Below are 12,202 nucleotides of genomic sequence, written 5' to 3'. Positions count from 1 at the left end.
GGTGAGGACAGACGTGAAGGAGACTGAGACTCTGGTTTTGGCCGACTTGAAGTGGGCCTGGCTTGCATGTGGCGAGGAGGAGCCGATGCCCTGGCACACCGTGTGGAAATACTGTGCATCAAACACCAACGGGGCCCATATAACACAGAGCTTCAAGCCTGGCATGTGAACACACGCATTGAGCTTCAGCTTTACGATTGTTCCTTATTACTGTGTTTGTAGTGAAGCAGAAAGTTCACATGAGGTTACAAATGTACAAAATAGGGATCATTTTTTTGGAGGGAATATTTATATATTTCGGGGTATATTTCCAGCTTTTGTGGAAGTACGGTAATATGCAAAACAGAGAGAAAGTGGTAGTATCGGCAAATTCGGCACCAATTAAAAAAAGTGTTCTTCTTCATGTTGAGATGTGACTTTGCAGTTTGATTTTCCCCCTTCAGTTTTTCTTGGGAGGAATAATTGAGCTCAGTCCCCCGGGGACGAGGCCGGCTCATGAGTCGATCTCTGACCTAAGAGTGAGAAAACCAAACCACCAAACCACAGAAATAAAGTCATCATGGGGGACTGAACACATTTACACATTAGCTGCACTCACATGTGGAACAAAAGAGAGGGCCGTCGCACACCTCACCTTTGTCGCGGTAAAAACATTTCTAAAATGACTCGCAATTATGTTATTACTTCGATAATAATTCAATTAAATCTGCATGATGGTTGTGAATGTAGAGGCCGTCACTTACGCTGTTGTCGCTGGACCCTGACACGGGGTAGACCGTCCAGCCGAGCTCCGCCGTGGCCGTGGTGGAGTCCATAAGTGTCTCTGTGGGAAGAAGCAGAGGGAGACCGAGGTCAGATCATCCACAACAACAAGACAACATCGCTGCGGAGCCAGTGTTGAACACAAATATTTTGAGCAGCAGAATAAAGGTTTACTTTATGAATTGTCAGAAAAATAGTGCAATGTTTATTGAGCATTCTGTGTACATTTTCACATTTTGTCTGACCAACCAGCTGAGGGCTCAAGTTAAAAAAAATAATAAACAATAGCTTTTTATGACCATTTTCAAGAGGAGAATATAAGCAGATCTGTATTTTTTAAAGTTATTTATTAAGCAAACATGCTGGTTCAAGCTTCGCCAATGAGATTATTTGCTGCTTTTTTGTTGTTTTATAGAATTTAAAAACGTTTTAGATTTTTGTACTGTTCTCTCTGGGAAGTTTCAATAGAAATTCCTCACAATTTTCTGATATTTTATAACCTAAATGATTTTTTTTTGAAAAAAAAAAGTATTGACAAAGCAATCGATGATGAAAAATGATAATTAGCCGCAGGCCTACAAAAAAAGGGATACAATTCATATGCTACGGTACGGAAAGACTGCTCGTAGTTTCACGAAAAGTCCGCAGAGCTATGCCATCGTCCATAAGACTCGTGGGGGAAACAGGCCGGTGCAGAGGAGGGGCCACTGATCCACGGATTAGCTGGTGGAAAGAAACACCTCTGGTAATTGGGGTCAAAGAGAATGTGCCTCCTGTCCGTCACGACGAGGCCTCTCCGCGCCACGCATTCCGCCTAGTCCGACCCAAACGTCTGTCATGGGCTTACTGAACCATTCGCGCTGTCACCTTCCTCTCTCCCTCCTGCTTCTCCCTGTGTGCATCACAGAGGGCAGGTCTAATGAATTTCCCCCCGCTGATGAGGCCCTGCGTCAGTCAGTCCCCGTGCTCCGGCGTTGAAGAGCAGCAGATGGAGAGAGCGTTCATCGGGAGGCGTCAGCTGCAACTCCGAAATGCCACGGAGGGATTTAGAAACCCCCCAAACACGGCTCCGAAACTCAGCATAAGCCAGCAGAGTCTGCTGAGACATTATGAACAGAGTGAAGTGGGACAGAGCCCCCTGAAATCAGATAATATGTAAAAGGCTTTCTGGAGAAACGTATTACAGGCAGTGAGTGAAGGGACTCAAAGATAGAGAATCTGAAGTTCCGCCTCACAGGATTTTGTTTAACGCTCGCGTGCGTTCGCCGCTCCGTGCCAGCTTGAAGGGTATTTTAGAGACTTCCAGTTGTTTCACAAGCCTGGATTTCCTCTGATTTATATTCCAGCGAAAAGCCTCGGCATTTAATTAACAGGCTCCACACGCACCGGGTTATTTCGGGGGCCTTCTGCTGACTTATCCCGCGTCTCATCAGCGCTACACTCGCAGAGCATATAATACTAGATTCCACATCCTTTTCAGTTATCGCGAGCCCGAATCGTATAATTAGGCAGACGAGACTGCAGTGGAGCAGCTATTGATAACCTTGTGTGTGACTCAGAGCCGAGCAGCCTGCATGGGCGTTAGGCAGAGAGATGGTAATTATCCCCCATAATGATAACGATAATTAGTGGAGGAGCAAAGTGAGAATAATGAACCCCCTCTGTGGTGGTTTAAGGAGTGTTGTGGGCGACACCCGGCCTTCTTTATCTCTTTTGTGCCCGAAGCCGACCTTTTCCTTCTGCTTCTACCTGCTGCCTCTTCCTGTACTCCTCAATAACTCCCCCTTCACTCTTTCTCCTCTTTGACCGCGTGTCCCCTCTTTCTCCTTACGTCTTCTCCCGCTCCTCTCCCCCATATGCTCCGTCCCCCCCCCCCGCTATCAGCGGCCCACACGCCGGACAAGCAGTACACCTCACCCCCTGAAAGACGGATCACTTTACTTCCTCCCGCTGTCTCCACTTCAGTCCGGGCGGCCACACCGATTCATTAACTCCCGTGGAGCAGAGCGGCACATATCTCACCGCCGTCGGCCCACCTGCTCGTTCACAGTCCGAACCCCAGAGCATGGCCGCTCAGCGAGACGCGCTCGGCCATTAATCAGTCTGAAGACGGGGACGCGGAGCCGCTCGCCTGATTCCAAACGCATGAATCACTTGCGTCTCGTTTCGTGGGTGTGGATGTTAGTTTTTGCTCATGTGTGCGGACACACTGTCCCTACTGCGCTTTCACTACATGCTGTACTGTGTGTGCACAATAGACAATACACTGCATGTTGGTCCAGAGGAACAGATGTCATCGATCTGTATTGTTTATGCTAGATGGAAGGCCCTGTGAGGTTCGAACCGTTACACCAGACAAAATAATGGCTTTTATGGCTTTTCTCCGGCCTCTGCCCAACGCCGAAAACACACGAGGTGCCATGTTTTCAATTATTTGTAACTGAGGTCAATAACGTCACAGGACTCTGTGTACCGGTTAGCTGCTGGTAGGCTACTGTCTGGCCGCACTTTGCCGCCAAAAGTTAAACTATCCCCAACTTCAAACACACTTAGTCGTGGATTACCTTTGCTTTTGACGTATCATGAATCGGTTTAAAATGTGTGTGGAGGTCTGTGTAGAGAGGGGGTGGATGGGTCAAAAGTACTTTTGTTTAACAGCGTTAACTGTGTTTCAAACTGTTTCAGACTTTAAGCACGGCAGCTCGCCGCAAGCCGCACTTCGCCGCTTCTCTGGTGTGTTTTCGGCTTTTGAGTGTCTAAAAGAACTTTTTATTTTTGGTGAGCAGCTTTTGCAGCATCACGAGTGTTCAAGATTTGCTGCATGTAAAATTGATTCGGCATTCGGCCTGCAAAGAGTTTGGGGGATTTCGAGGACTTGCAAAAGTTTTGACAAACTTGAGTCTTGATAACGTTTCATATTATTTTCACCAAAAAAGACAGTCAATTAGTAATACATAATAACAAGTACAAATCATATCCTTTTTATTAGCTGATGCAATATCAGCAACGTATTTTATGAGCTGCGCTCTACAAAAGACAACCTATTTACCGGTGATTAGTTTATTCATTTGGAAAGACAATCATCGTGTTACCAATATAAAAACATCTTGCATTTTGCTCACGTGCTATATGAAGTGTGTGTGTGTGTGTGGCGCTGTGTGAACCTGTTTGTACTGCAATGGATTTGCGTGTGACACTCAGGAGGACACATCAAGGGCTCTCAGCTCTGATGACAAACTGCAGCCTCTCAATATCCAACTTGCAGCAGTGAAGTGTCTGCATTGTTGGTGTGGCGCTGGAGAGCGATGCATGAAATGTTTTAACTGTTGGAGCTCGTGGGAGAACGGCCTCCGTGCATGGAGCTCAAAGGCAGCAGCAATACTTTACACACAAACAACTGTCCTAAATATGAAACTCTCAGGTGCAAACCTTCATATATTTTTTCTAAAATTGCAGAGAGTCCGGACAACATTACAGTGAGTAATTACAGCTTGTGTGTCGTAAACGTGATACCCTGGCCCGTGGAGGGGGCTATGAATATGCAATGAGACCTGGGAGTGTAAGGAAAGCCTGCTAGACAGAGAGTGCTTCCTCCAACACTTCCTGAGACTGAGGAGAGAGTTTAGAGCCGATCTGAGAGAGAGCTCTCCAGTGAGAGGCTGTCTGAAGTGACAGGGGGGGGGGGGGGGGGGTCCTACAACAACACTCCACTTCTCTAAGAGGGGTCAGTGCTGCATCTCGGCCTTCTGAACAACGCAACCGCATTCTCGTTGAGGGGAACAAAGAAGGAGCTGTTCACGGGGAAATTTATTTCAACGAGAGAGAAAATAAACGTTTTTACGCAGACAGACAAAGACTTAAAGGGCTTGAAGTTATCTACAAGCTGTCGCGTTGCTGAATGAATAACTGAGAGAGCATCTCCACCTAACGTGCTCTGGTTCACTGTGTTCATACGTTCACTTTCTCTGTCTGCTGGTGGTTATGTCCTTTATTTTTCTATTTCTGTTGGTTTACGATGGCGACATATGGCCAATTAGTTAGAGTGAATATATTTAAGATATATATGAGATAAGATAATACGATTTCTGAAGTGCACTGCCGTGACTAATCCCTTTAACTATACACCTTCCAGCTTGGACACCTTTATTTCCCGGACAGGGACTTCAACAAGTGCCTGAATCTCAAAGAAAGAAACCCTTTCTATCACAAGTGCAGAGCTGGTACCTACTTTCATGGAGCCTCATCATATTTTTAAATGGCTGATTTGAGACTCTCTTTTTCTCAGCATGAAGAATCCAATTCGACAAATTGCTCTGCAACTTATTGCACCACCGTTGAGGGGAAAAACCCCTGCCTGCAAATTACCTTGGCATGGCAGTTCAAACCGGAAACAACGGGAATTAACCAATTCTCTAACAAACTAGCGTGTATGTGGGACATGCAGTTTAATGAGTTGACCTCCAAAACAGCTCGCAGGCATGACTTCTTTTTTTTAATCTTTCTCACCAGCGGGACTGTAGCCTCCGCTCTGTACGTAACAAGTCCCTCAACATCAACACAAACCACATATGGTGCTTTCCACGCTTGTGATAATGTCAGCTAGCAGGGCTAAAAATCAGCTCAACGTTCTCCCCATAAAACCCACGCTGGGTCCGTTTAACCGCTGCTGAAGGGCGCATGTGCATTTACTCGCCTTTCACTAAACACCTGAAACCAAAGCATTTGACGGCAAACGTGGGAAGATTGTGGTCCGCATGAGTAACACGAGCAAGCTGTTCTTTGCGCTTGAAGACAGAACCCACGTATGGTGGACCCGGCACGGAAATCTGCCCAGATTAAGGGGCAAGGCAATGATATCCCCCTGAGGGAGCCGGTGCAAGTCCAGAGACGTGATTCATAGCTTTAATGACGGACAGGGCTACTGTATGGCCGGCTGGAAAGAATAACATTCTGTTGCATTGAGAGGGAAGAAGTGGATGGAACCCCCCGGTCCGGAGGAACTCAGCTCAACTTATCTGTCAACGCAAGCTGGGCCCATTAAGGTGCAGTAGAGCTCCCAGCACTGTCACGGAACAGCATATCCCTGTGTGTTAAATGCATCTTTAATCCCGCTTATACAATGAAACAGAGGGCTTTGTGGACCATGTGGCACTGGCCCAAACCCAAGAAGCATGGCTTTTTTTTTTTTTGTTCAGAGGCAGGCTGGCTTGCAGCCCTGGGTATCTGGGGCCGCTACCTGGTGTGCCACTGGTGAGACATCTCTCTGTCAGGGAGATTTATGTGGTGTGTGGGGGGGGGGGGGGGGGGTTACTTGGTTCTGGACTTTGGGCTCCGATGTGGGTGTTTTTTCTTCAAAGTCTGCCCCCACCTCATCAGGGCTGCAGAGCGGTGTGCTTTCCAACGCAAGGAAAGATGAGGTAGGAAGCTGGGTAGGTTTGTTTTGGCAGAGGACGGAGGTGTGTGAAATATGGCACCGCACACACAAACTAAGTAAAGTCGAGCACTCTCGGAGCACTAACTGTTGACAGAATGATACAGCGCGGCGCTCCCAGGGGCCTGCAGCAGGATATACGACAGTAATCCCTACACAGCCGAGCTGTGTTATCAGTCACTGTGACTTAACTTGTCAGCAGGGCCAGGGAGGCAAAAGGGACTAAAACTAATGTAAGAAAGCAAAAAATACTACTTGACTTATGACTAATGCTGCGTTCACACCGGTCGCGTTGATTTTTTGACGCACTGCAAAATCGCATCCAACGCGCCGCCGGTCGTGTTCACACCAAACGCCGCAAAATCGCGTAGCGCCGGAGAGGGGCCGTGGTTTATCGACTGGAAGCCGTTCACCTGGCCGTCATTTCTTTCCGCTTTCAACCGTGAAAGGAATAAGGACAATTGCTGCTTTGTACGTGTTGTGGAAGTCCCTCAAACGTCGGAATGCCAAACGCCGTCATATCTGGTTCATAATATTGTTCAGAGGAGATTTCATCGAGCTGTATTCACTGTGTCTAGCAAGCCACCGGTCGATGTTTACTACAGCTGTAGGAACACAACATAAACTGATTTGGCTGTGATTTAACGGAAAATAAACAGACAAAAAGGGACTCCGAAATAACTACGTAATGATGCAGATTTGTAGGTTACTGGTCTTCTCAATGGAGCTCTGATGGATCGGTGCTTGGCTATGCTAACATCGTAGCAGCTCCACCAGCACTCAATAACGTTACGTAGACGTAAATACGGCAGCGTCTATTCATTGTTTGTACCGTATGGTTTACACACACACATGTATACACATAGTTTGGTCCGGTCTCTATTGATATGAGGTGTCGTAGAGCTCTGGGTGAACACAGATGGCTACAGGATTTATTTCCTGATTCAACAACGGCAGGAAGCCAGTGATGACAGGGGGAGCAACTCAACGCTGATAGGCTATCGCGCCACAGCGTCACGCGATTATTTCGCAGAAGTTGAAAAATTTCAACTCGCACGTTAGCGATTTTTGCGGCGTCCAACGCAAAAACGCGTCCAACGCGCCGCGCCATCGCAAAATCGCGGCGCGCCAGTCTCATCGCGTCTGTGCATAGACTTTGTATGTAATCTCGACGCGCGACAAAAAATCAACGCGACCGGTGTGAACGCAGCATAAGGAGGCTGTCGCATCAGGGACCCGGATCCGAGTGCACCTAACCCCAAAGTCCGGTTCATTTCAGATGAGTCTAAACACAATGCACCGCACTGAGGCCCAGTTCGTCAATCCGTGCCCTTGGTCCACTTGAAGATGTGGTCTTCAGTGCGGTTCATGCGTAGTCGGGTACAATTCGCATCAGGTGGGAACACCAACTGTACCAAAACACGTGGAAGTGGAGTGTGATCTAAAGCAGGTAGCAGTCAATGAGTAGTTTTTAAAAGGCCGACTTTTTTTCCAACACCGCAGGATGTTGAAACAACTGGACTGTTACTGCCTCTAAGTCTGTATCTCTGAAGAAGCAGATACTGGATCTGTTGCGGCATTTCCCGACATTTAATGTCAATTCAATTGCAGCCAACGTTAAAACAGGGGCATGACAATGGCGTGGAGGATGCCCTCTCTCATGTAGCTCAGGATGACACCAGCATAGAGTGCTGCAGGAAGGAAATGAGTTATGCAGCCGTGGTGCAGTTCATTTATAGCCTCACGTTAGCTTTTTACTTCTGCCGATTGCGTTCATGCTTCAAAAATGATAGAACTCGTGGCGTTCATTCGTGAAGAACGTGTAAGTATCATAAACCCATGTTCTCCACACAGCTTATTTTCTGCAATAATCCGAAACTGAAGAATCCCATCGGCTTTCTTCCGAGGGAAACCAGTGTGATGCTTGTGAACTTCCAGAGTTGGCCTACAACCTTTAATTCTCTCTCTCTTTTTTTTAAACATCTTCCCCTTTTTAACACTGATGTTTATGAGCTGCCATTTTCTACAACAGACAAGGATACTTGACCATAAATACAACGTATTACCTTCAAGTTATTAACGTCTGCTGAGGTCAGCATCCATGTGCACTCTCTGTTTGAGGGTTTTAGAACACACTTGCAGTTAGTTGGTTTGGGATGTCACATGTTATTCCCTTTGTTTTATCCCTTTTGTCTTTCTTTAAATAAAAGCTGCACACAAAATAAAACGGACTAACAGCTGTGTAACAAGTTAGCCCACAAGCCAGCAGGAACACTTCTTTTCCACATTCCACTTCTAAATGGAAGGCTGCAAATCCTGTTACAGTAACTGTCACTGTCTTATCTCACCTGTGATTACAACAGCCCATTGTCACGTCAATCATCCCAAAGTATCGCTTTTCTTTCCCCCGAAGCGTGATGTGTTTTTGCCATTAGCAGCACCTGTGGGTGTATCATTAGTGCCGTTTCACCATTAAAATGTAGTTAGTTCTGAGTGACACCATATTTCACAGCAGAGAGACATCAATGTACGCAATAAATTGCGAGCGGTGGAACGGTCACCTGGCCAATCACGAGCTGTGTGAAAGAAACCTGGCTAATAACAGGCTACAGGATTTATAAGCACACTTTCCATATTTCCCCAAGTCCCCGACAACCCACCGAGACCTGTTTAACCGATCGGTACCTTTCAAATTCTGCGGTGGAAAATTCTGTAAAAAAGAGAGTCCCTCATTTTTATAAGCAGCAGCTGAAGAGTACATGTGCATGACAGGGGGGGGGGGGAAGAGGTCGCACAAATGACAGTCATCTGTCCGTCCAATCATTTTAAGTGCCGCATGAGCACGGTGATGTGCGCTGGAAATACCTGCAGCAAAGCTCGTGTACAAATCGCTTTTCATCAGAGTGACAGCTCTTCAGATACCGCTACTAATTCACTTGATGGAAGTAATCGCGGGGCCCTCCCACGCCTTGCCTACAAGCCATTCGTTAAAAGTGGATGATTAACTAAATGTACACAGCGAGCTCATGCAAGAACATGAAGCAATCCTTTATTTCACGCATGTGTGGTCCCCCGACTTCTCTCTAGACTGTTCTTCTGATTTTCTTAGTCTCTTCCTCACACTCGCCCTGATCCTTGATCAGGCATTGTGGGTAATAACAGAGCTACGGGCCCTGTAGGAGCAGTACGACCAGGATGCGCTCGTGTTAGCCCAACAGACAAGATGCCCCCCCATCTTCAAATACACTCATCTGGCACTGTGGTTGCAAAGGGACTCATTCCCCCTCCTGATTTGTCCTACATGAGATGATGTCTGAGGTAGTCAAGGGAGCAGCTGTCTCCATGGCAACAGTGTTGATTGGCAGCTCTGGCAAACATTTTGGGTTAATTGAGGAGGTGGGTGACACCAACTGAGAAGCGTGAGGGAGATACGATGCACACAAAAAGAAGCACTTAGCAGATGAATAAAGTGGAGACTGGTACGAGCTCAACTTTGGCTTGAAAAACAGGTGTGGAGGTTTGTTTGTGTGTTTGTGTTGAAGGATTCGCCCTCTTTTCGATATCTCGCCGGACTACATCCTCGCACATTATTTGTGCCAAGTCAAGTGGTTGGAGTCTGACAAACAGATCTGGTTTACGGGCCTATTCTACATCCTTTATAAAGAGCCTTTCATCCTCTGCGAGATCCTTTAAAACCCTGCTGTAAATTCCTGCGCAGAGGCCCCCGGGTGCTCGTCATTTTCAAGTTTCAGTGATAAGGCTGAACTGTTGACCTGCGAGCGCCCTGGTCTTCAGAGACATTTAAGAAGCCCACAATGTCCCGACAAATCAGAGAACCGGTGTAATGGAGAAACGTTGCGACGGAAAAGAAAGGAAAGGATATTCTACAGCGGCCCTGTGATGCCCCACAGCTGTCGGCTTGACCGAGAATATTCACTAAATACAAAAGCGTCTCTCAGCGATAATGCAGGTAATAATCAGGTAAATAGCAGCTTTTAAAGCAAGTAAACAGCAAGTAAAACATATTAAAAAATGAAATCAACATCCTTTTTGTTCAAACAAAGACTAAATAAGAAGCACTATAGTTCTGCATGACCCACAGCGGCGTTGGTGATATCTAACTGGCAAAGCAGCACATTTAGAAAACACCTTTTCGGTACCTGAGACGTGAAACCAGTCATATAAATCGAGCTGCATTTAATCCATTTAAAGCTCAACTTTCAAGCTCCTCACATTGAACCAGACGTGTGTATATTTAGCTGCCTTCAAAAGCCTTCAACTTTCCGCCGCTCTACTTGAGAGCCATGAAGACTGTTCAAAGATTTACCAACACCCCGCTGCTGCTAATGACAACTGAAGACCGCAGCGTGTGCTTGACAAATTAGTTTTGCATCTCATCATATATCAAACAAATCTGTCTCAAAAACACTTCACAGTGTTTTCTTTTCTTTTTTCTGCCTCCGATCGAGTTTCTGGGTCGAGTGCTCGGGGGGGGAGAGAGAGAGTGAGAAAGGTCCTCAGACTTCCTCGTGTTTAATGATAAATGTGTCTCATCTGGAGCTGTAAATGTTTCACGCAGTCTAAATAAATGAGGTGCGTTCTCCTCGCTTCTCGCTCCAAAACCGTGTTTGTCTCCGGCTTAGTTTTGATTACAGAGACACAGCGAGGCGAAACCGGCGTATACTCGTGAAGGAATAATCAGCTGTAATAGAATGTACGGCAACTTCACTGACTGCAGTCAGGAAATATGACACACACACATCTGTGTATTGGGGATCATGTGTGTGTGACTCTACCTGGAACGTAACGTATTGTACTTAGAGGTATTGATAAACTATAGTAACTGCCACAATAGTGCTTTGGAAATAATAAAACATAATGTTTGTTTCATTTTGGCCTGAGAATAAATGACTGGATAAAGCATTATGTTGTGTCTGACCGGGTTTGTCAGGGAAGGATTATGAATATTCATTTATTAGTGTGATGTTGTGTTGACTTCCTCTGGTGGGGTTGGTTTAAAAGTGACATCATCTTGTTAGAAAGATTATAAACACAAATGTGGAAAAATATCTCTGTCTTTCCTTTCACTTTAAATTCACCGAAAATGGAAATAAATCAAGAAGTCCATATGTGTTCAAGCATATCTGCAATGTGAACTGTGCTGCAGGATTTCCCCGCCACTGTTGCAATGCATTCTGTGAAATTACACGCCTCCGCAAAAAGACACCGCAAATAAATCAAATGCATGCCGAGCAGAGGAACTTGGCATCCCCCGAATAATTCACCCGTGCTGCTTATAAGCCGGTAATGACTAGTTGTGTGTTCCGTCTCCAGGTGCAACACTTCCTGCCTCTGTGTCATGCCGAGGAATGTGAACAGTTATTGATGTGCGAGAGAACATCACGGGGTCGATGCCACCGATCTGCCAAGAAAGTCACCAGATCGGTTGTTTTCTCTGTCTGGGCTGATATCCCCTACACACACACACACACACACACACACACACACACAGGCACATCCACCTCCCACCTCTGGCTCGTTAATCAATGCCGTGACGTACTCTGCAAATATATTTCCTCACTTCCCCGTCGCTTGACTTTAGGCGCAGAGTCATACTTAAGACGAGGGGCCATAAATTAGGCGCGCACACTAAAAAGCTAAGAGGAAGGTGCTGTACGCGCTTCAGCGACTTGCAATAAAATAGTGCCGTTACGGATGATGCGGTATTATTACGTAGAGAGAGAGGCTAGATGTCGGGGTGTAATAATGTGTATTAATGGGTTTGGTTATGTGTGTTTTACAATGCCTGCAGTCGTGTAGGAATGGTGGAAGAGGAGTAATGATTTATTGTCACTTAGCAGTACACTACAGACGCCGTGTCTGGCCTCTTCTTTACCTCATTTATCTCTTCTCCCCCCCCCCCCCGTTCCATCTCCCTTGTTTCATCCTTCCCTTTTCTTGGTGTTACCTCTGCTGTGGCTCATTCGTATTGTTTCCTCCCTGCCACCC

The 12,202-nt window shown here is 46.4% G+C and overlaps 1 protein-coding gene across 1 annotated transcript in view; it reads right to left on the bottom strand.

The window, feature by feature from the left end:
* The window catches only part of ephb2b (eph receptor B2b), a gene marked incomplete at its 5' end in the record, with an annotated part of 111,479 nt that overhangs the window by 66,487 nt on the left and 32,790 nt on the right, over positions 1 to 12,202 (bottom strand). The window contains one exon of the mRNA XM_079297056.1: positions 759 to 823. Coding sequence (XP_079153182.1) covers positions 759 to 823 — 65 coding nt within the window. The remainder of the gene's footprint in view (positions 1 to 758; positions 824 to 12,202) is intronic.

This window comes from Melanostigma gelatinosum (genome assembly GCF_949748355.1).
Source record: "Melanostigma gelatinosum genome assembly, chromosome: 3".
NCBI lineage: Eukaryota > Metazoa > Chordata > Actinopteri > Perciformes > Zoarcidae > Melanostigma > Melanostigma gelatinosum.
This window is presented reverse-complemented; position numbering and strand designations above follow the sequence as displayed.